This window comes from Papaver somniferum, chromosome 3, assembly GCF_003573695.1.
Source record: "Papaver somniferum cultivar HN1 chromosome 3, ASM357369v1, whole genome shotgun sequence".
NCBI lineage: Eukaryota > Viridiplantae > Streptophyta > Magnoliopsida > Ranunculales > Papaveraceae > Papaver > Papaver somniferum.
Window position 1 is genome coordinate 84,795,862 of NC_039360.1, and position 23,911 is coordinate 84,819,772.

The 23,911-nt window shown below is 38.2% G+C and overlaps 2 protein-coding genes and 1 long non-coding RNA gene across 8 annotated transcripts; 1 reads left to right on the top strand and 2 right to left on the bottom strand.

Annotated features, from left to right (window-relative positions):
* Positions 1–622: 622 nt before the first annotated feature.
* On the bottom strand, positions 623–1,447 carry LOC113361426 (phytosulfokines-like). The gene is made up of 2 exons (XM_026604678.1): positions 1,116–1,447; positions 623–976 (listed from the first exon to the last, which is right to left on the bottom strand). The coding sequence occupies exons 1-2, from the start codon at positions 1,239–1,241 to the stop codon at positions 848–850; spliced, it is 255 nt and encodes an 84-aa protein (XP_026460463.1). The 5' UTR covers positions 1,242–1,447; the 3' UTR covers positions 623–847.
* A 3,751-nt stretch (positions 1,448–5,198) lies between these two features.
* On the top strand, positions 5,199–5,744 carry LOC113359693. The gene has a single exon (XM_026603284.1). It carries the CDS (start codon positions 5,199–5,201, stop codon positions 5,742–5,744), a length of 546 nt encoding a protein of 181 aa, XP_026459069.1.
* Positions 5,745–6,915: 1,171 nt separating this feature from the next.
* Positions 6,916–9,530, bottom strand: LOC113356709. 6 transcript variants are annotated; one of them, XR_003363120.1, is made up of 3 exons: positions 8,446–9,530; positions 7,527–7,584; positions 6,916–7,312 (listed from the first exon to the last, which is right to left on the bottom strand). It is a non-coding gene; the product is annotated as an uncharacterized LOC113356709 (long non-coding RNA). The 6 variants fall into 6 exon arrangements; XR_003363123.1 differs by having other exon boundaries at positions 8,363–9,530; XR_003363122.1 differs by lacking the exon at positions 7,527–7,584.
* Positions 9,531–23,911: the final 14,381 nt, after the last annotated feature.

Sequence of the window (23,911 nt, forward strand, 5' to 3'; positions counted from 1 at the left end):
GACCACGAGGAGATAGATACCCTAAATGAAAATGCAAATACAAGTTCCAATACGAAAGATTAAGTTTTCGAAAGATGTTGTTGACTTTACATACCATCCAACATTTTTCTGAATTTCCACGAAAGTCTTAACCCGTGGCCGTGGGTATCCTCTAGGACCTCTACTCCACAGAATAATGTTGGTTTGGTGCATATCCATTTTATTGCTTTCTATAACGTGTCACACTACACATCCCACTCCTCTGTTATCACTAATTAAAATTAAATGCTCGACAATAGTCTCAACCACCACATAGTTCTCATTTTAGGTGCTACTAGCTCACTGGTTTCTCGACAGGCTGGACTACTTCTGGGAATATTGTTCACCTGAACCTGTTAACAATGACTTGGTCTATACAGGAACGTGAAACCGCTAAAGTACACCATGTCATCATATAACATGCAGCTAGCTAGATGGCTTCATGAGTATCCAGTTTACGTTTCAATTACAGGACCAAATAATCATAAGTTGGTGCAAATTCAAGGAAAATCTCTGGTAAGATTTTTGATGTCTGTGTAGACTGTAGAGTGTTCATCATCATACATTATTATCAGTATATTGTTTAATTACGTTCACCATCATCAAAATAAAGTACACTTCACGTAAAGCAATAAAGAATTTACTCAAATTTTACTTAAAATTAATTAATGTTATTAACAAAGAGCTTATAATATGATCTAACTTGATCTGTTCAAAAATTACTTCCTGTAATCCTAGTGATTAATTAGTTACTACTAACTTATGAACCTGACTAGCTAATCCTATTAAAAAGAAAATGAAAATTTATAAAAAGAAAGAAGACTGGAAATTAATCCCTTTTCTTCTGGGTGTAGATATAATCAGTGTGAGCAATAAGTGTTCTTCTCATTAAGCACTCATCTCCTCCAACTCCTTCACAATTTGTTTCATCGTTAAAATCTTCTTGATCACCATCAGCCTAAAACACGATATAAAAGGAAAAAGTAAGTTAATCCCATTAACCCATGGTTAATAAAAACTGAATGATACTTTCATTTCTAAATCAGCAAGATATATAATAAGATATGTAAAAAAAGAAAAATGTTTCGGAACTATACCTGATGTTGGTTAGTCAATGGAGATGAATCATTTGGATGAACAGGTTCTGGACGAGCAGTAGAAGCACCGAGAGACATGAAAAGAAGTAGGGAAATCAAGAATAACGTTTTGCTAAGTCTGGACATTTTTTATTAACTGGATCGATCTTCAACAACAGAGTATCACTGCTGTTATAACTTATAAATATAATTTGATTTCAGAGAGAAGAAGAAAAGGGAATAGAGAGTCAAAATAGAACGTGTGAACTGTGGGGGAGACTAAAACGGGAATGAGTCTTATATAGTACGGAGTGCTTACAAAGCTGACGCCACATTTCTTTTTTACAGATTATTATTATTTTATTTTTTCATTTCTAAGCATCTTTTTTTTTTTTAATTTTTTTATTAGCTTATACTCAAACCTGTGTACAAATATATTTGTAAGTTCTACCTAAATGGAAACTCATGTAACTTCATCGACACAAGGCTACTACAGGTGTTACAAAATTTTACGGGACAGATGGTGTCAAACGAATATCGCCCGTACTAAGCAAGAACCAGTGTAAGCATTCATGCAACACTCAAACTGACAAATGCAATGCTTGGATAAGAGTCTAGCTATGCGTGAAACTATGACACATATCACAAATGCTACCACATGTATCTAATCTTGTTCTTTCTCTTACAAATGTGTGTTTCTCATAAATAAGACCTTAAAATTAATTTTAGGAAAAGAAAAGAAAAGGAGATGAATTATTGAGGTTTTAATGAGAGAATTGAAAAAGGAAGAAAGTCCTCGTTGATAACTTGATATCGCCTGGGATTCGTTTCACATGTGTCTTCCAAAATTGATACTTGTTAGCTGTTGTCGACCTCTTGTTGAGTTTCACGTGATGATGGATTAGATTTTTTTTTCTAAGTCACCACTTTCTTCTAGGTTTGACAGTCTTGCGGGTAACATGTGTCAACGCATAGTTGACTCATTTCTGGATCATCTTTTTTTTTTTTCCTTCTTTTTTTAATAATAATAGAATTTCTTATTTGCATCAATGAAGGACTGAGGAGGAGGAGGAGAAATCAATTCTTATCTTATCGTAACTCATGTGTCTGAGACTGGAACGCATTCTTAGTATACTTTGGATTCCAACAAGAAAACAACCCTGGACTAGAGTGTCAACAGAGAATCATGCAAGAATCTAATCATTATATATAACTTCACATCAAATATAATCATGTTGGTCGAATATCCACCTATGACCTCGCTAAAGGAGGTTTTGCAATATCATGAAAATAGGCTGCATAAGTATTAAGATTACTGAATTGATTAAGCCTAGTAATCAAAGGTTAACCATGAACGCTCATTCCCTATATATATAGGATTATGGCTTGAAACCGTACGAGAGTAACCATGTCGTACGTCTCCTTTTGGTTCCGCCCAATTTTTCAGCCTGGATAGTGGATATTTCAGAAGTGCTAACGTGCATGGGAAAAAAATGGAGATTTATCTGTTGTTCTTTTGATAGACAACAACTTAATCTAATTAAGCTTTTGCTAAAGAAGGACAATCCTGCTAACACTTCATGCCGAACATACAACTTAACATTCATAACTCCAAGTGGTCATCTTTGCTACACAAAGGCTAGCCATGATGTACAATTTTCAAGCTGTCAAATCTCTACATTTACCTTTATTCAAGACATCATAATGGAAAATTGTTCGGTAAAAAATTGAAAAAAAATGAAAAGAAATGTTTTGCAATTTTTTCTTTTCGTTTTTTGTATATTTTTTTTATAGAAAACCACTTGAGTTGATGTATTGAATGTTAAGATGTCTGCTGCTTAATGGCACCTATGTCTGTTTTTTCTGCCAAAATATGAAATCATGGTACATATGTCAACGCGTTTCATAACTATTGTCTGGAGTGGTTGTTCTAGAAACAGGGAATAAATATGCATGGACATTTTTGGTTCGGCTGTTTGAAGATGCAACTTACTTCGCGAAGAAGATATCTGACTGTCACCTTAAATTCTCTCACCCTCCACCCACTCTCAACCAAACGCTGGTGATGGACATCCAAGTCTATGTGATTTAAACCACATGTAGATTTGTCTATGCTGATGTACGTAATAATATCCGTCTTTGTGTATCTAGTATGATAGAATTGTTGTGTTAATATTGACTATCTAACTCAAGAATTTGTCGAAAACTCCAGCTTCACATATTGGTATCCTTTCTATACGTGAGAGATATTAGACGAGAGACAAATGCATTTCTCAAGTGGGTTCAATCTTCCTAAGGGGAAGGGTGGTGTTGAAATTTCGAAAAGTAAAAGAAGGCGGTATCAGTTTAAGATCATATACTGATCTCAATCACTCACTGGTAGCTAAATTTACATGGAGATTCCTAAATGATCATGACTCATTACTCTCTTTTGGTGTAAACTGTACTAGGCCAAGTACATTAAAGAAGGTCCACCTGAAATGAAAAGAGACCTCACGTATATATGTCCACTTAGGTCTAATGGGCTAGTATCATGTTTATCAAGCAAAAACCCAAGTTCATACTCTAGTCTAGAATGTATGTAACTTGGTTGATGTACCTCTTTAGAGAGCATATGATCATTGAGGAGTTGCTCCCTAGAGTCTATAAATATGTAATCCTAGCCTCAAAGCTAATGACACTTGAAATTCTATTAATGACAAGCAATTTATCTCTCTAGGATCTCCTTACTTGTATTTTAGCTTAATAGTATATTTATCTATTTGGGTGTAATGGTTAATTTTAAGCAACTATATTTCGGTGCCCGCTAAAGAGAACTCTCGACTTAAACTTATGCAATCGGATAAAAGATATTTAGCCATGCTTTCAGTTTGATTTCTCCTTATTGGTCTCTATTTTTCTTATTTTTCTAAGTTCTTTAAATTTATATTTCGCGGAATGACGGGTACTAAGCACACTACAATCTTTTCGATATCAACCTATGCAAGACACACCTTGTGTAATCTAATACAGATATGAACTGTCAAGGAGATTACTTAAATAAGGTTTACATTTGTTGTAGGGGTTAAATATCGTATACATAGATATCATGCGAAGCGGTACTATTATAAGGGGGTGAACCTACTCGCACGTAGCATATTCCGGATGACGAAGCTGATGACGTCATAAGGTCACGAATACAGTGTGGAATCTATACGAAATTAAAGAATACGTGCGAGAAGACTCAATATACGGGTGCGAAGACATCGCACGCCAGATCCGAAAATAGGGGCTTTATTAGTTGTTCTCCACTATGTAAAATTCCTATATATATGACCAACCACCCTTGTGTGGAGGAGAGATCTCTTTTAGAGTCGAGGTAGAACTTTAGGAGAGAGAAAGTTATTTGCTCCCCAAGTTAGGGTTTTATCTTCTTCTTATTTCCTTATGTTGATTTCTAAACTTATAAAATTATTATAAGTGTTCTTCATGATGATTTCCTAGTTTGTTATATAGATTATCTAAGGGGTGTAGTTGTGGGATTTACCGCAACTACATTTTGGCGCTAGAATACAGGTCGGGGAAGAGATTACACCTGTTTGTGAAAGTCTTAAACTGATTTTTCGAAAATTTCTTATATTCTTGTTTTTGTGAAAGATTTTTGTTTGTTTTCGCTAAGTTTCGGTTTACAAAACAAATAAGTTCATAAGTTTGTTCTTGAGCATTTGCTGATTTCGAATCTATGGAGTAATCCTAAGGATTATAAGTTTTCTTTCGAGGCACAAACTTGACAGATCTGAAAAAAGATTTTCTTAAGAGGTATTTGGAAAAACTAATCATATTTAAGGAACAAGCTAAGCAAGGCTGTATATAGATAAAAGGGGAACGAATTGATGCGAAAAACAAAGCACACAACTATGTGTATGCAATAGGAAACGAGTAAATCTACGAAAGTAATAAACACCATCGGAGCGATGAATGGAAGGGGGCACCACAATGTAATATGATAACAAAATTAGGTGTGGATGTCACAGATTTTCATGCAGGACTTACAGGGCAGATCCACAAGCGTGATTATGAAGGAAGGAAGATCTCAAATTTCAAGAAGATGTCACCCTTGCACGAATGGAAAAAACAGAAGATCATTTCGAAGTGGACGATATACCACAAAGAAGCTGGGGGCGAACAGATCCATTGGTAGTAACCATACCCGCGCGAAGGATGAAGAAGGATAAAGATGCGAAAGCTTCAGAGGAATGGGCGATCGAAGGAACTTTGATAGATATCGGGAGCTCAGCCGACATCTTGTTTTATCGCACGTTCAAGGACATGGGATATAACGATGTAGACTTAAAGCCGTCTGCATACATCCATGGTTTCAACAAAGCAATAACAAAGCCAAAAGGGGAGGTAATTATAAATATGCCACTAGGAGAGATAGAAATGCAGGTAACATTGTGTGTAGTAGATGTGGAGTCACCGTACAACATGCTCTTGGGAAAACCATGGTTGCATGGTATAAAAGGCGTGGCATCAACCTTACATCGATGCATACGTTTCCCGATGCCGAGCGGAATAGGAGAAATTGCAGGTGACACAGAAAGAGCAAAATCCTGTAACCAGGTAGATGTTAAGAACTATGAAGGAAGAGCAAAAAAACGAAAAATATAGATGGAGAAAGGCGAAGCAGTTAAAGAAATAAGAAGAACTCAGGGTATACATGGTGCGAGCGAAAGAAGGCCGAGGAATACCAAGCGAAATAGATGAAGAAGGAGCACCAGCGAAAGAGATCAAAGAGCCATCCCCGCTAGGTGAACCAAAGGAGAACTTTATTGCAACTGAGCCAACTAAAGAGGTCAACATAGGGACAGAAGAGGAGCCCAAGATGATAAGGATAGGAACTGGAATGGGGGCAGAAGAGGAAGAAAAAACAATTAAACTTCTGAAAGAATATAGCGATGTCTTCGCATGGGACATGGATGAAATTCCAGGTATAGATCCCGATGTTGCATGTCACAGGTTAGATGTCAGGAAGGATGTACGGCCATTCAAGCAGAGAATAAGGAAAATAGCAACCACATATCACCCGCAAATAGAAGCTGAGTTGCAGAAGATGCTAGACGCAGGAATAATCCGACCAGCAAAATATCCTGAGTGGATAGCGAACATGGTGGTGGTGCCAAAAAAGAACAATGGGATAAGAATTTGCATCGATTTCAGCGACTTGAACAAAGCGTGTCCAAAATTCCATTACCAGATATACCACAGCTAGTAGAGGCTGCATCAGGAAATGACAGATTATCACTAATGGACGGATATAAAGGCTACAATCAAATCCCATTGGCAGAAGAGGACCAGGAACACACTGCTTTTTTCGCACCAAGAGGATTATACTGCTACACCAGAATGCCTTTTGGTTTAAAAAATGCAGGTGCTACATATCAGAGGATGGTGGAAAAGATAATCGAGAAGTGGATTCACACACACTACTAAAATGATGAGTTTTAGTGACGCCAGAGAACCGTGGCAACAGATCAAAAATCCGTGGCAAAAACTTCCTTTCCACGGCAGAGCCCCCGTAACAAATGGTCTAGTGGCTAATTGTATTAGCCACGATACCACCCACGGTTCATATGAGTGGAAAATGCTACATTCTCAGTTGCCACGGTTGTAGCCAACGTCACTATTTAGCACACAAGTGTGCCATGATCTGTTATTCTTGCCGCATTCTTACCCTGGCAAAAGGTCACTTGTCAACTTTCTTTTATGTATCCAGTTAATTACAGCTAGATTTTTTAGCAAGTATTAGCGATTCATACTAAGATCATTCACCAAAAGTACAAGTAGGAAAAAAATAGTAAAAGCTTTCATTGATTCATTAAAGAGAGCTAAATACATTAAGAAGATTCAGCCACAATAAGCTACCCCGTCAAATTAAATAATCCTAAATTCAAATTACGATATTGAAAAAAATAAAATAAAAAATACATGACTGACAAGAGGTACTAGAACTGGAACAAACAATTTCAGGGGAGAATATATACTGAAATCAAGATTGAACTGGTTTCTCTGGAAGCCTATGAGATTCTTGTAAGATGTCTCCCCTTTCCGCTTCAACCTTTAATGGAGGATTGGATAAGGAATCATAAGATCTTCATGTTGCTTGTGTGCAAGTGAATGGCAATTTTACTTTGCATTTTCAGCGGGCAAATATAAACATCAGCAAGAAAGCAAGCAACCTACAAACACATCACATAGTATCAAATAGTCAGTGCTGGTGGCAATCTGTAAGACATTTGAACACTATCTTACCCGGCGTATATATTGTGAACAAACTAAAAAATGCATAACAGAAGTCTGAACTCGAGAATCATCATCAAAGTAACTATTAGAATTAGTACTAATTCTCAAAACCACAACTTATTCTTAAGCTTGATAATTAAGTAATCAAACCTTTATCTTTTTCTAACCAGTTCCTTCTAAGCATCGACTTGATGTGTTTTTTTTGAGTCTGACATAACAAGAGGAACCGATCAATAACTGTCGACAGGACATCATATAAACCTAACATGGAACATTTTCTATGAAAAACAAATGACACAATCAACCATGACAAAACCACAAGCAAAGCGTGGAACTACTGAAGAAAAATTCCAAGTAAGAACATGGAAATCCTGACATAGTTGACAGGAACATGACAACATAAAGTAACTAAAACTCAATAACAGGACATTAGATTGTGATAAGTAACAAGGACCTAGAAAGGAGATCCAATAACAAATGCATCATGTATGCAACGTCATCCATTCTAACTTAATGTTGTACCAACTAAGAACACCAAACTGGATAAAGGATATCATATATGAAAGCAGATACATGCAACACAACAATAGCTATGACAACTGTACAGGATTGAACATTGCACAAAGCATGCATTACAATGAAGTACTACCCCTGTTAATCACAATACTTGCAAGTGATAGATTTAAAAGACTCCAGTGCCCCTAACTACGAGATAAATAGTAAACATTCCTTTTACCTAAAAATTATCATACATCTTTTTGTTCTGATCCTACTTAACTTAGAAAAATATCTGAAGATAATCATGCAAAAATCTCTGGTGTTTCTTATGAATCATTAGTCATCATAGAAAAGAAAATCCATGCAAATACACTATAAAAGTATTTCTATTTTGATGCTAAGTAACAATGCATAAATAGTTTGCTACAATGTTATAAAAAAAAAATTATTTCAACTTGTTGTCAGAAAAGTTAATCTAGAGAAAGTACCTTGGAGCTGTTAGACAGATAACGGTAAGCAAGTTTGCTTTCAAGACAATATATATGCAATGCCAAGTTACTTTTCTTCTTACCCAAAAGGGAAGATGTATTTGAGCTTGAATCTCTGTCTTTTCCCATTGCTTTCTGGTGCCCTGAGCTAGTTAACTGTTTGTTCAGTTGGGTACTTTCTGTCTCACAAGCTATTAAGATACCAATTTTTCTCTACCATCTTTGCTTTCCCTGCCAATTTTTAAATACTAGATCTAAGAGCTTAATAACTTGACAATGAACATAAAGTTAGGGTTCTGAGTTGACAGATGATGAGTGGTTGTGGGTTATTACCAGGAATTAACCAAACGAAGAACACAAGAAATCTATTCACAACTCACTGAATTTCGAGATGGAGATGAGCAGCAACACCTCCATTGATTATAATCTTAAAACCTAATTCAAAAGTTTAGGTTTAAAATAATTCTAATTGTATGATTTCCGTATCTCAAACAAACAAGCAAATAATTCATACTAGTTTCAGGAAACTACAATCCAACCCCAAAGAATTCAATTCATACCTTATTAGATTCAAACCTCCATTGGTAAAAATTGTTCAGTTTCCTGATTTTCAAATCTACTTCAGTACGAAAAAAGAATTCAATTCAAACCTTATTAGAAGAGAAACTTCAAACCCTAGCTGCAAGAGATCAAAATCAGGAGAATCGATTCTATGTGAACCCTAGATTAAATAGACAAAAGTTCCAAATCTTTAATTACCCGCAGGATCAGGTTCTGCATAGGGGAAAGTAGTGAAATTTCATTCCAGCTTGTAGAAGTACAACCCTAGCTATAAATCAACAAACAAAGGAAGAAATTGTTTGAGTTCTTGATTCGAAATCTGTTCCAACATCAAAGAAATTGAAGAAGATAAACTACATCGGTTCAGAAAATGCATAAATAGTACAAAAATAGATGATTTAAACAAAATCAACTAAAATTACTTTGCAACCTAGTTCAGAAATCATAAAAGAAGAAATTTTACAAACCCTAACTAAGTTGCAGGACTGCGTTATCTCTGTAGAGAGATTTAATGTATGTCTTTTTTTTTTTTGATTTAGTCGAAGAAAGAAGTGGAAGAGTTGAGGGAGAACTGGGAAGTTACATTATCAGGTGAGACGTGGGTTGTTTTAATAACTATAGGTGTGAAGTATGAAATGACAATAGCTACGAGAGAACTTCTTAAGCCGTAACAAGAAGCCCACAATACCCACGGCCCACGACGTCGTGACTGGAAGTCATCCAAACCATTCATAACTTATAAAACGATGGTATGCTGGGTGTCGTGGCAAATTCTCACCTTGCCGTAGCTAATTGGGTAATCTATTGCCACGACTGTGTATTAGGCGTGGCGATATGTGATCAACAGCCACAGATATACAAATCCGTGGCAGTAGGGGCGTGGCTAAAAGTTGATATTTTCGTAGTGACAAAACCTTAGAAGTGTACGTGGATGACATGCTAATGAAGAGCAAGAAGGCTGAAGATCATGTTGACCATCTGGAAGAAATATTCGAGCAAATGCGACAATACAAAATGAAGATCAATCCAGCGAAATGCATTTTTAGGGTGGCATCAGGAAAATTCTTAGGATATATTGTATCAAAGGAAGGAATACAGGTGGATCCGGAGAAGGTGCAAGCAGTTCGTGACATGCCAACACCAACAACATTAAAGGATGTGCAGAAGTTGAATGGATTGTTAGCTTCATTGGGACGATTTATCTCGCGCTCATCAGACAAATGCAAGAATTTTTTCAACATTCTAAAGAAGGGAGCCAAATTCGAATGGACAACTGAATGTGAGAAGGCGCTATAAAGCACAAAAGATTACTTAATGAATGTGTCTATTTTGCAGAAATCTGAACCAGGGGGAGAATTATTATTATACTTGGCTTCGACACCGCATGCATTAAGTGTCGTACTACTTCGCTTAGATGGAGGAGTTGAAAAACCAATTTATTACATCAGGTAAACCTACAATGCAGCAGAGAAAAATTATGCGAAGATCGAAAAGCTAATCCTCGCACTGGTGTAAGCATCTCAAAAGCTTCACATGTATTTTCAGGCTCATAAGATCAGAGTTCTTACAAAAGTACCAATTGAATCTGTAATGAAGAACTCGAAAAGATCTGGAAGAATAAAAAGATGGAATGCACAAATGGGGCACTTTGAAATCAAGTATGAAATATTATCCTCGCCAAAATCACAAGTCATTGCGGATTTCTTAGCATAGTTCCCATTGGAGGAAGATGAGAGTGTAGAAGAGATGATGGAGGTAGACGAAGACCAGGGAAATCCTCAAAATCTGTTAAGAGGGAGAAATTCAAAAAGGTGGGAGATACTAGTTGACGGATCTGTAAACGGAGAAGGAAATGGCATATGGATAGTGATTATCTCGCCATTAGGAGCGAGAATGACATATTTATTCAGACTGGAATTCGCATCCACCAATAACGAAACATAATATGAAGGAGTATTACATGCGTTGGGATTGGCAGTTGAAATGGAACTAGATGGCGTTAGAATAACTAGTGACTCACAATTGGTGATCCGCCAAACATTGGGGATATATAGTGCGAATGAACCATCATTACAGAAGTACAAGCTACTCGCAGAAGAGCTATCAGCAAAAATAAAAAATATAGAATGGAGGCACATTTGCAGGAAAGACAATAGATTCGCAGACGCTCTGGCATTCCTCGCATCAATGTTGGTGGACCCCACCGCTCGATACTTAAATATCACGACACTCTGTTTCTCGTCAATCAAAAAAGAAGAGGAGGCAAACGTAATGATGATAGAAGGCGAATAAGGAGGAAAGAATGATGACGAAGAGGATTGGAGATCGCAACTTCATTCATACTTGGAGAAGGGAGAAGTACCAAGAAACAGGTTGGAAGCACACAAATTAAAAAGTCGTGCAACAAACTACAAATTAAGAGAAGGTGTACTGTACCGCAGATCATTCCTTGGGCCCTCTCTCAGATGCTTGACACGAAAAGAAGGAACGGAAATTCTAAAGGCAATACACTATGGAGACGCGGGAAACCATAGCGGGGGAAGGTCATTGACGTACAAAACAAATATGCAAGGATATTATTGGCCTTACATGCATGAGGATGCGAAAGAAGTATCTAGGCGATGTGAAGAATGTCAAAGACATGGGAACAAAATAGATGCACCAGGAGCGAACTTAAATTCGTCAACCAGTGTTTGGCCATTCGCAAGATGGGGCTTAGACATCTTAGGTCCATTCATACCAGGGTCAGGCCAAAGAAGATATCTGATCGTCGCAACAGATTATTTCACGAAATGGTCAGAGGCGAAAACAGTCCAGCACATACGCGATAAGGACATCTTCACCTTCATATTTTAGAATATCATTTGCAGATTTGGAATCCCTGTACAACTGGTGTATGATAATAGAAAACAGTTCGAAGACGACAACATAGAAATGTTGTTAAATGCCTTCAAAATCCAGATTGGAAAATCGACTCCATTATACCCGCAGAGTAATGGACAGGAAGAGGCAACTAACAAGGCACTTGCGAATACGCTGAAGAAAAAGTTAGAAGGACACAAAAAAGGATGGTGCGAGCAGGTACACAATGTCTTATGGGCATATCGAACGACATGAAGAGAAACAACATGGTTGTCACCATTCTGTTTAACGTATGGGGTAGAAGCTGTATTACCAACCAAAGTCATCATACCAACAACAAAGAAAAAAGCTTGGGAGAAGAATCTAAACACCGACTGATACTGAAAAAATTAGATGACTTGGAGGAAAAAAAAGAGATTGCCTTACAACACATGGAAAACTATCACAAAAGACTGGCGAGGGAGTACAACAAGCGTGTCAAACTAAGGGAATTTCAACCAGAGGAGTTGGTATTAAGAGAGATACCATCTTATCAAAAGGGAGGAGATGAAAAATTGGAGAAGAAATGGGATGGACCGTATATAATAAAGAGAATTGTGGGGAATGGTGGACCCGGGAAAGCGTATAAATTGAAGCGTAATAAAAACGGGCCTACAGTAATACCGCAAGTGCACGGTCGTCAGTTGTAGCTCGTGCAAGTACGGGTCGATCCACAGAGACTGGGTATGTTTGGAGTTCTCTAGCTATTTTGGGCTCTAATTTGTTATTGGGATATGAATAATCAATGGGCTTTTGAGTGCTAATGGGTTATGAATACCCTTGGAATGAGTTGGGCTTTCAGTGGTTTTGATGGGCTGAACTTGGGTTCAGTTGGTTTGTGATGTGAATTGAACTGGGCTTGATCTTTGGATTGAACTGGGTCTTTGCCTCAGTGAACTGGGCTTCAGTTTGTACAAACAATGGACAGTGGGCTTAGAGAGTTTTTGGTCAAGAAGAAAAGAAGTGACCAGGAGAGACAGGTAACAGTGAGCAACAATGGCTCTAGGCCAAAACAGCAAAGATAGAGGAAGAAGGCAGTGAGGCAATAATACAAAGGCAGTTAGCCTAAGGCAAAGACAATGAAGAAAATTAAACAAGACAATGACTAAACAGCAAAGAACTAAACAACAATGCACTAAACAAAGCAGTGACAAAAGATTGTGAAAGTGATGAAGATAGTAGTGAAATAATGAGGCAATGGATGATAAAACAATAAACACAAGGTAATAGTGAAGTAAATGTGACAGTACAATGAAACTACAAGAACAATGGAAGTAAACCAAGGCCTAAGCCAAGGGCAGGGGAGATGGTGAAGGTGAGATGGTGAAGGTGAGCCTAGGCATACTACTCGAGTGGGAAGAGAACCAGCTTGCTCACAGTCACTAGTGAGCACTAGTTTCTCCCCACTGCTCAATCAATCCAATGCTTCACAGGCTTTAGCCTAACATTCACACAAAACAGTAAACAAGAGTGATGAAAGAACACTAGGATGTTGAATCCACCATTAACCTAAGGGATATTCTACTCACAGCTAAGATAGTTACCAAAGTACTAATTGTCTGATTAAAGTACAACTAGTCTAAGGGCTTAACAACATTGGACAAGAGCTGCACATGATGAAGACTATCTTATTGATTCATGGTTTCATCTAGTCCTAGCATTTGAGGTTTAGAACATACATAACAAGAACATTACAGAACATGATACAAACATTACAGAAACATAACATAACAGGAATATGGGAGTGACAGCAAAGAACAAACATAACACAACAGTGGAGTTCATAACAGGAACAACACATAACAACATCACAGTGACATAAAATGGAGAAAATCAAAACATTAAAATGGATAAACAGTGAACAGCAAAATGAACATTTAACATAACTAAGTTCTGGACACTGGCTAGTCCAGCATAAAACCTCACACACAAACCCACAGTTCCCTTTTATACCCAATACCCAATTTAGGGTTTATAGAAAAATACCCAAATTCAAACAGTGAAATTAGGTATATGATTTACCTAATTTTTGACAGTACAAATTGAACCCATAACTAATTCATTGCTTCTCCTAACGGAAATTAGGGTTTTCTATAAAAATCCCAAAAATTAAGAAATTAGGGTTTCGTAAAATCTTACTTTGATGGCGCAATTTCTTCAATCAATCGCTGACCCATCCTTCCTCTGACTTCACTGCTCCTTCCCATGCCTTTTCTAGCTTCGATTGATAACATGCAATCATTCTCATCAATTCCACACGTCACTGAAATCGTGTGATGTTGATGAAGTTGATTGAAAGTTACCATGTGCGGTAGGTGGTGGTGATGATAAAGAAGGTGGTGTGGTTGTGGCAGAGTTGGTGGTGGCGGACATGGTGGTACGGTGGAGCGGCAGTGGAGTTGGTGGTGGTGCGGGTAGAAGGTAGAGAAGAGGGGAGTGAAAATGATTAGGGTTAGGTCTATTTTGGGGTTATATATGCTAGGGTTATTTCGGTGTGAGTCGGTACAGAAAAGTTTGATGTATCGCAAGCTGAAGCCTTAGGATATGGAGATGGTAGGTGGATCGGACGGTGAGATGGAACAGAGTTTGTAGCAACCGTTGGATGTAAAATACAACGAAGTTAACGGTGCAAGATTAGGTTAGGTGTTGTAGTTTAAGCGGGAGTATCGATATTTGATGCACAGGCATAGGAGAGACCGTAGGATTCAAAGGCAATCTAATCTGAAGGCTTGGAATTTAAGCACTATGGTGTTTGACAAGAACCTCGGATTTTGATGCACTTTACTGAAGCGACCATTGGATTCAGCTGAGATCCAATCTGACGGCTACAGGCGGAGGCGGGAATGGATTTGGGTTTTAGGCTTTGGGTTTAGAATTTGGGTTTGAGAAATGAGTTTTGGGCTTGGACAATCTAGAGCCCACTTCTTCTTTAAGATCAATTCTTCTTCTTCAAGCCCATTTCTACCCTTTTGGTCTTCCGCACATCATTCTTCACGGCTTCCTTGCGTAATTCCTCCCGGCTTTTCACTACTTTTCTGCTCTTTTCCGCTCCGCAATTCATCCAAACTTTATTTATTACCTAAAAATGCAAATTAAGTAAGAAAAATATTTATTCTTGAAAACAATGAAAATACAGAATATGGGATAAAATGTAGAATTAATGCGCAAAAGATGAGTTAAATGCCAACAAAAAGGGATAAATATATACAATATTTGGCACTCATCAAATACCCCCAAACCTGAATTTTACTTGTCCTCAAGTAAAACAAAACTAAGGAAATCCTAACTATACCACTGTCGCTGGTCTCTCGAATGCATTTAGCGTATGCACTAAGCCTTTTAAACCACTAAGTGTCCCTAGTGGACGAGTTGAAGTCTCGTGAAGGTTTGCTTAGAACGTACCTACAAAGTTCTAGGTCAAAATATAAGCTCAGATTCCATCAAATGTGACATGTGCAAGTCAGTTTAAGCTCACAGCAAAATGGAGATGTCAATCTAGCTATCAAAGGCACAATCCTAGCACTGATAACAAAAAAAGACATGTGATAAGAGTGTAAAGTGTATCTACACATGTGTAAAGAAAGATCTGAAGTTATGACTACTAATCACCAAGAGATAGTTTTAGGCTAAGAACCGAATCTAAGCCAAGCTAGCTGTCCGGCTTTACGAGAATTGTGAATGTTCAATGAGTTGGTATTTCTTACCGCGTACATCGATGGGTACCCTCCTTGCTTATTACAAGACTATTTACAACAAAAGATGACTCTTTACATGACTCTTATTTACATTGACTACTCTCTTTTATTTTTGGAACAAGAGAGAACTATTGTCTTTAACATGAAAACATGGAATAAATAAATACTTGATTGATTATTTTTTTTTTTTTTTTTTTGAGAAAAACTTTGATTTTACAACATAGTGACACTTTTGATACATAACAAAAGAAAAAAAATTACATGACTTTAGCAAGAGGGCCCTTATGATGCATCCGGTAAATTCTATGGTTGCTTTTCTTAACGTAACCTCCACTTCTATCCCACCAACCAAAGAACAAGCTAGTCAAGTTCATTCAGTATTCTAAAGTGATTGGCAATCTAACTTCCTATCAAACACCTTGAAGATCGAGGCCATACATGTATTGGTAGATCGTGCGCGTGCAAATTTCTTATCACTATGTGAATTGTGCTAGAATCAGGGTGCCTAAATATCTAGACTAAGACTCCTAATAATTACATATTTGCACAAGAGTCAACATTTCAAGGTAAATGAGCTCCATTTTTATGTTTTTCATTTTTTTAATTTTTTATTTTGATTTTTCAATTTTTTGGAATTTTTCAATTTTTTCAAAAAGAAGGAGTTTGTTTTCAATTATGGCATATTATCGTGGTATCTACTCTATACCCCCAAACCTAAACTAAACATTGTCCTCAATGTTTCAAAATATGGAAAGAATTAAAAAACAATATATGAAGAGGAACATGCTGAGTAGAGTAAAAGGAGGAGAATACCCGATTGTACGGCGAAAGCTCGATTAAAACTCCGTTATTCAAGGAAAAAAATCCAACATATTCAGCCGAGATCATATTGGATTAGCAAAATATATACAAAAGGAATTTTAACTAACACATTATCTACAAGAAAATTTGGTTTTTAATGGGATTGGACTTTTTGGGAAAAATTTGGTTTTGTCGGGAGACATTTGGCTTTGATGGAAAGAAAATTTTGGTTTTTTAGGGAAACATTTGGAAAACTTTGGTTTTTATGGGAGAAATTTTTGGTTTTTGAAATTGGGAGCAAGCCCACTGTTGGTCCTCTAATGGAATGGGAGGAAGGCTGCGGCCCACGAAACACTAAGTTTTAATTTTGAAAATTTAATTTGGCCCAGTTGGTTAAGGCCCGACGTTTGTTTTAAAACTTTGGTTTCGAGGTCCACTCTTGAGTGGAAACAAGCCCACAATCGGTTACAAGCTCAGCTGGGTTTAAACCCAGAGTCCAAAATACAAGTCCAATGAAAGAATTTAAACAAGCCCACAAATTAAACAAACAAGCCCACAAAAATTAATTACAAACCCAACAGAAAATAAAAAAGCCCAAAAATTGGCTTTAATATTACAAGCCCACAATTAAAAATTGGAAGCCCACAATTCGGGTTCTCTTAAATGGGTTACCTTTTAAGCACAGCCCAGCTGCTCTGATATTGTTGCAAAAACCCAGTTGGGTTTTGGTTCTTTTCCTTGGTGGCGTCCCAGCAGAGGAAAAACTGGTTCAGAACAGCAGGTCCAACAGCAAATGAAGTGAAGCAGATGCAGATGCAAATGCTATGCAGTGAAATGCAAAAATAGCTAAAAAAACTACAAGAAAAACACAGCACCAATCCCCGGCAGCGGCGCCAAAAACTTGGTGGACCCGGGAAAGCGTATAAATTGAAGCGTAATAAAAACGGGCCTACAGTAATACCGCAAGTGCACGGTCGTCAGTTGTAGCTCGTGCAAGTACGGGTCGATCCACAGAGACTGGGTGTGTTTGGAGTTCTCTAGCTATTTTGGGCTCTAATTTGTTATTGGGCTATGAATAATCAATGGGCTTTTGAGTGCTAATGGGTTATGAATACCCTTGGAATGAGTTGGGCTTTCAGTGGTTTTCATGGGCTGAACTTGGGTTCAGTTGGTTTCTGATGTGAATTGAACTGGGTTTGATCTTTGGATTGAACTGGGTCTTTGCCTCAGTGAACTGGGCTTCAGTTTGTACAAACAATGGACAGTGGGCTTAGAGAGTTTTTGGTCAAGAAGAAAAGAAGTGACCAGGAGAGACAGGTAACAGTGAGCAACAATGGCTCTAGGCCAAAACAGCAAAGATAGAGGAAGAAGGCAGTGAGGCAATAATACAAAGGCAGTTAGCCTAAGGCAAAGACAATGAAGAAAATTAAACAAGACAATGACTAAACAGCAAAGAACTAAACAACAATGCACTAAACAAAGCAGTGACAAAAGATTGTGAAAGTGATGAAGATAGTAGTGAAATAATGAGGCAATGGATGATAAAACAATAAACACAAGGTAATAGTGAAGTAAATGTGACAGTACAATGAAACTACAAGAACAATGGAAGTAAACCAAGGCCTAAGCCAAGGGCAGGGGAGATGGTGAAGGTGAGATGGTGAAGGTGAGCCTAGGCATACTACTCGAGTGGGAAGAGAACCAGCTTGCTCACAGTCACTAGTGAGCACTAGTTTCTCCCCACTGCTCAATCAATCCAATGCTTCACAGGCTTTAGCCTAACATTCACACAAAACAGTAAACAAGAGTGATGAAAGAACACTAGGATGTTGAATCCACCATTAACCTAAGGGATATTCTACTCACAGCTAAGATAGTTACCAAAGTACTAATTGTCTGATTAAAGTACAACTAGTCTAAGGGCTTAACAACATTGGACAAGAGCTGCACATGATGAAGACTATCTTATTGATTCATGATTTCATATAGTCCTAGCATTTGAGGTTTAGAACATACATAACAAGAACATTACAGAACATGATACAAACATTACAGAAACATAACATAACAGGAATATGGGAGTGACAGCAAAGAACAAACATAACACAACAGTGGAGTTCATAACAGGAACAACACATAACAACATCACAGTGACATAAAATGGAGAAAATCAAAACATTAAAATGGATAAACAGTGAACAGCAAAATGAACATTTAACAGAACTAAGTTCTGGACACTGGCTAGTCCAGCATAAAACCTCACACACAAACCCACAGTTCCCTTTTATACCCAATACCCAATTTAGGGTTTATAGAAAAATACCCAAATTCAAACAGTGAAATTAGGTATATGATTTACCTAATTTTTTACAGTACAAATTGAACCCATAACTAATTCATTGCTTCTCCTAACGGAAATTAGGGTTTTCTATAAAAATCCCAAAAATTAAGAAATTAGGGTTTCGTAAAATCTTACTTTGATGGCGCAATTTCTTCAATCAATCGCTGACCCATCCTTCCTCTGACTTCACTGCTCCTTCCCATGCCTTTTCTAGCTTCGATTGATAACATGCAATCATTCTCATCAATTCCACACGTCACTGAAATCGTGTGATGTTGATGAAGTTGATTGAAAGTTACCATGTGCGGTAGGTGGTGGTGATGATAAAGAAGGTGGTGTGGTTGTGGCAGAGTTGGTGGTGGCGGACATGGTGGTACGGTGGAGCGGCAGTGGAGTTGGTGGTGGTGCGGGTAGAAGGAAGATAAGAGGGGAGTGAAAATGATTAGGGTTAGGTCTATTTTGGGGTTATATATGCTAGGGTTATTTCGGTGTGAGTCGGTACAGAAAAGTTTGATGTATCGCAAGCTGAAGCCTTAGGATATGGAGATGGTAGGTGGATCGGACGGTGAGATGGAACAGAGTTTGTAGCAACCGTTGGATATAAAATACAACGAAGTTAACGGTGCAAGATTAGGTTAGGTGTTGTAGTTTAAGCGGGAGTATCGATATTTGATGCACAGGCATAGGAGAGACCGTAGGATTCAAAGGCAATCTAATCTGAAGGCTTGGAATTTAAGCACTATGGTGTTTGACAAGAACCTCGGATTTTGATGCACTTTACTGAAGCGACCATTGGATTCAGCTGAGATCCAATCTGACGGCTACAGGCGGAGGCGAGAATGGATTTGGGTTTTAGGCTTTGGGTTTAGAATTTGGGTTTGAGAAATGAGTTTTGGGCTTGGACAATCTAGAGCCCACTTCTTCTTTAAGATCAATTCTTCTTCTTCAAGCCCATTTCTACCCTTTTGGTCTTCCGCACATCATTCTTCACGGCTTCCTTGCGTAATTCCTCCCGGCTTTTCACTACTTTTCTGCTCTTTTCCGCTCCGCAATTCATCCAAACTTTATTTATTACCTAAAAATGCAAATTAAGTAAGAAAAATATTTATTCTTGAAAACAATGAAAATACAGAATATGGGATAAAATGTAGAATTAATGCGCAAAAGATGAGTTAAATGCCAACAAAAAGGGATAAATATATACAATATTTGGCACTCATCAGGGAATGGAGCGTACGAGTTAATGGACAAGGATGCAAAGAATATGGGGGGAAGACTTGATCATCCGTGGAATAGAATGTATCTCAAAAAGTATTATCCATAGAGCATTTAGTAGACTGATGTGTGCGAAAGAATAAAAAGCGAATTCGTAATGTACACACGAAGTTATGAATAGAAAGAAAGTATTCTCACTCTTCAAAATAATGATCCATAAAAATACACAAGCAGAAGAAAAAGGCAATGATAAGACCTCATGAATAAGACCTTAATAGGGGGCAACAGAATTTAAAACCTCTAACTTGGGAGGCTAGGTATCCAATAGTGGCGTGCACCCTAGTTCGCACTTGTGCAAGAGGCAATATAAATAAGCCCTAACGCGCGTCATAGTTGGGGAAAACCTAGTAATGCATGACTCGGGAGAAATCCATACCATCCCTGGGACCTGAGTCATGGATAGTGGGGGTGAAATAAAATCCTATCCGATAGAGACTCCTTAGTTGAAAGATTAAGGTACTAAGTTCTCTATCATGTAATGTAGAAACTCGACCAGGGCGTCGCGGTACACGGTTGACCCAAGGGTGTCGGGGGCGTCTGGAGCGTACCTCGCCGCTCTTGGTAAGTCCTGGCTATGATACACTCGGTCATCAAGAAACCCCACTTAGGGTGCGGTATCGTACCATAAGCCACACAGGCTGAGGGATAAGAGGCCGCAAAAACAACTGGTTGTTGCATCACTGGATGGGAAGATCCCACCCCAACCCGGTAGTGGTATGCTTCCTTGAAAGGGAAATCAGGGGGAAGATAAGGACGACACCCTCCACTAGGGAGCTGAATTGTGTCATAGACGTCAATATCATAAGGCTTTTTCTCACGGGAGTAGTCAGGCTTGTCATATTGACGTGCATTTATATACCTGCAGAGGCAATAATACGAAAGATGATAAGATAGGGTCAATGGGTCAATACTCGAAAACATAAAGACGTCCTGCGACTCTATCGCGCGGTCAAAATAACATCCTGAGGCGATGATGAGTCCTATTAACAGGAGAGGCCGATTAACACCTCTACTTAGGGAGGCTCAATAAGACCTCATTATCAAACACATGTGACTCAAGTAGATGCATATATGATTTAATTCTTTATCAAATATTTTTAGCAAATATTCTCATTCACATAAAGTTTATACCCGCATAAAAACCATTTCTTTGTTAAGAAGACTGAATTCGCATAAACTCTGTTTTATATTCGCATAAGCTCTGTTTTGTGTTCGCATAAAACTCATCTTTCTTAAAGGGGCTTTTCTTTCTTAACAAATTTATTTCATGAAAACGTTATTATCTAACATTCAAATAACAGAGGCAAGTATGGGAATTACAAAAACAAAGTATTATTCGCATATTTAGAAAATAACTTTGCATAGAAACAAATTTGTTTTTCTTTAAATGTGCAGCAAAAACAAATAAAAAGAAATCCAAACAAACACAAAGACAAAAGGAAACTAAGGGTCATTCTGGGGAACTTCATCATGCGAACCAAAAACTCTAGTGTCAGCCCCAACATCAGGAGCGGTACTTGGAATAGAGGTCTTCGCAGGAACTTCAGCAGGAGGAATAGCTTGAGCTTCAACAAACGGAATTGCTTCAGAATTTAACGCATTAGGAAGATCATTACCAGCTTCATCATCCTTGGGATGATCTCCAGGAAGAAGGATTTCTTCATCACATCTATCGTGATCATAATCGCTATCACGTTCAGGAATGGCCTCATTATCAGAGATATCAAGAGGATGCACTTCTTCTAGAGGAAGCAAGTTGGCAATGCATATTTCATCCACGAAAGCTTTAGCCTTGAGGTGAGCTTCGCGTGCGACATCCTTTTGAGCGTTTTTGACGTAAATCTTCATTAAATTCTCAAGGTATATGCATCTTCTTTCCGCCCTATTACGCGAGGCCGGAAGTGTGGAGGAGAGGTTCCTAAGATCCTTGTGAGCTTTAGCCAAATCAGACCTTAACTTCTGAATAATAAGTTGGTTGGATTTCTCAGAAACTGCAAACACAAAGAATACCAAAACCATCTCAGAGATAATGAAATCGCACGAAACCTACAATATTCAAGGGAAGCTAAAAGATTAAGTGAGGCAGTCAGCTTGACGTGACTACCTTCTATCTGAGAAAGGAAGTATTGAGACAAGGCAAGACCACTATTTTTCATACTCTCCAAATGTTTATCAAAATCATCACATATCATGCCTTCAAGACGGGAGCGAATTTTCTTCTCATCTTGAGCGAGAGAGGCATTTTTCTTCTTTAAAATGTCATGCGAACTTCCCAATCGAGTGTGTTGTTCGAGAAGCTTATTAATTTCTATAGTCATCTTTATCTTGCTATTGACAATCTTCTCATTTTCCAAGGACATTTTCTTCACATCTATGTCATACTGGTTCCGTAGAACACGAAGGGAACCCTCTTGCTCAGTACAGGTTCGCCGAAGAGCAAGATATTGCTGAGTAAAATTCGCCTTCTCACTCAAGAAGGTTTGTTTTTCTTCCGTAAGGGTGCGATTTTCCTCTGATAGAGTTTGATTCCTTAAGTCAGCACTATACAACAACCCAGAAAGATCGGATACTTGGGAATTTAGGAAGTCATTCTGGGTACTAAGGCCATGGTTCTCATTTTTCAAATTATCAATTTGATCAAGAAAATACGAGTGGTTATTAATCAATTAATTTAATTGATGTTGCAATTCTTTATTCTTCGCGCAAGCATCCTCAGCAGAATGCTGATACTCAAATCTTTCCATGACTCGCCTTTGGTTTAAATCTTTATATTCGCGCAAGCAAAGGCAAAGAAGGGAAAATACATGCGAAGAGATACATATAATAAAACTCAAAGGAGGAACGAAAAGGGGTAAAATCACAAAGCAATTGAGAAGTAAAAGGGCATACCTCTGAGCTCTTGATTCTTGCTACAAATTTTCTCAGCTAGGATATTCCCGGCATGTACGTCGGCTTTTAGTTTGGCGTTCTGAAAAGTAAGCTCTTGAATAATGGAACTAGATTCAGAAAAACCCTCAGCTTGAATGAAGCGGCGCCGAGATTCCAAGCAATCGAAAGAAGCATTGACTGATGGGTCCAGTTGAGTGAAGATCTCGTTCCTAGTTAACTTATCTGGAAGAGAATCGCTCAATAGCTTGACGAGAGACTCATACAGGCGAAGTTGAGAGGGATCATTGGAAGCTGAACGCGCGAGCTGTATAATATCAAGGAGAGGTCTCGTACCCGAACCAACAACACCAGAGGCACCTGCCTTAGAAGTGGTAATATTCGCCTGAGATGAAGCAGTTGTGCGAAGATGAGAGGTAGTTAATATTATACTCATGGAAGGAACAACTGAGGCAATTCTCGAAGGAGAAGAGATAGAATAATCCATAGATGTGGGGATGGTCGAAGAGACAAAGATGGGAATATCTTGCAATAATGCAATAACTTCCTCAGTAGAAAAAGTGGTAGCACCCAATTCCTGGGCGGTGGAAGTCATTCTTTAAAAAGAAGAGAGGTTCGGAGAAGCTGAAAGGATAAGGTCCTTACAGGGGTTCTGAACGAAATCATCAGAAAAAGTAATAGACGGTGAAGAGGTGGTAGTGTTCGCTTGATCAGAAGCGGCCGCAGTCGCTTGAGTGATAGGGTCAGTTCGCCCAGAAGACACATGTTGATTGGAACTAGGCTTCTTCTTGAAACTAGGTAGGTCCATATGAGTATTAATTGAAGGAGGTTGCTTGCTTCTCTTGGACTTCTTTTCCCCCTTTCTCGCGTCATCCTGCAAATAAAAAAGCAGATAAGAAACAGAGGCAACAATATTGTTTGAAAGGAATGAGGTGTTTCTTACTACCTTGTTATGTGAATGTTTCCTCTTGAGAGATTTGTCATCTTTAGACCTTGAAGAAGAATTAGGATTCATAACGGTGAAACGAAATCCAGAGGAAGGAGCTTTGCTGCAGAAACACCAGTATGGGAATTGTCCATAAAAATAAC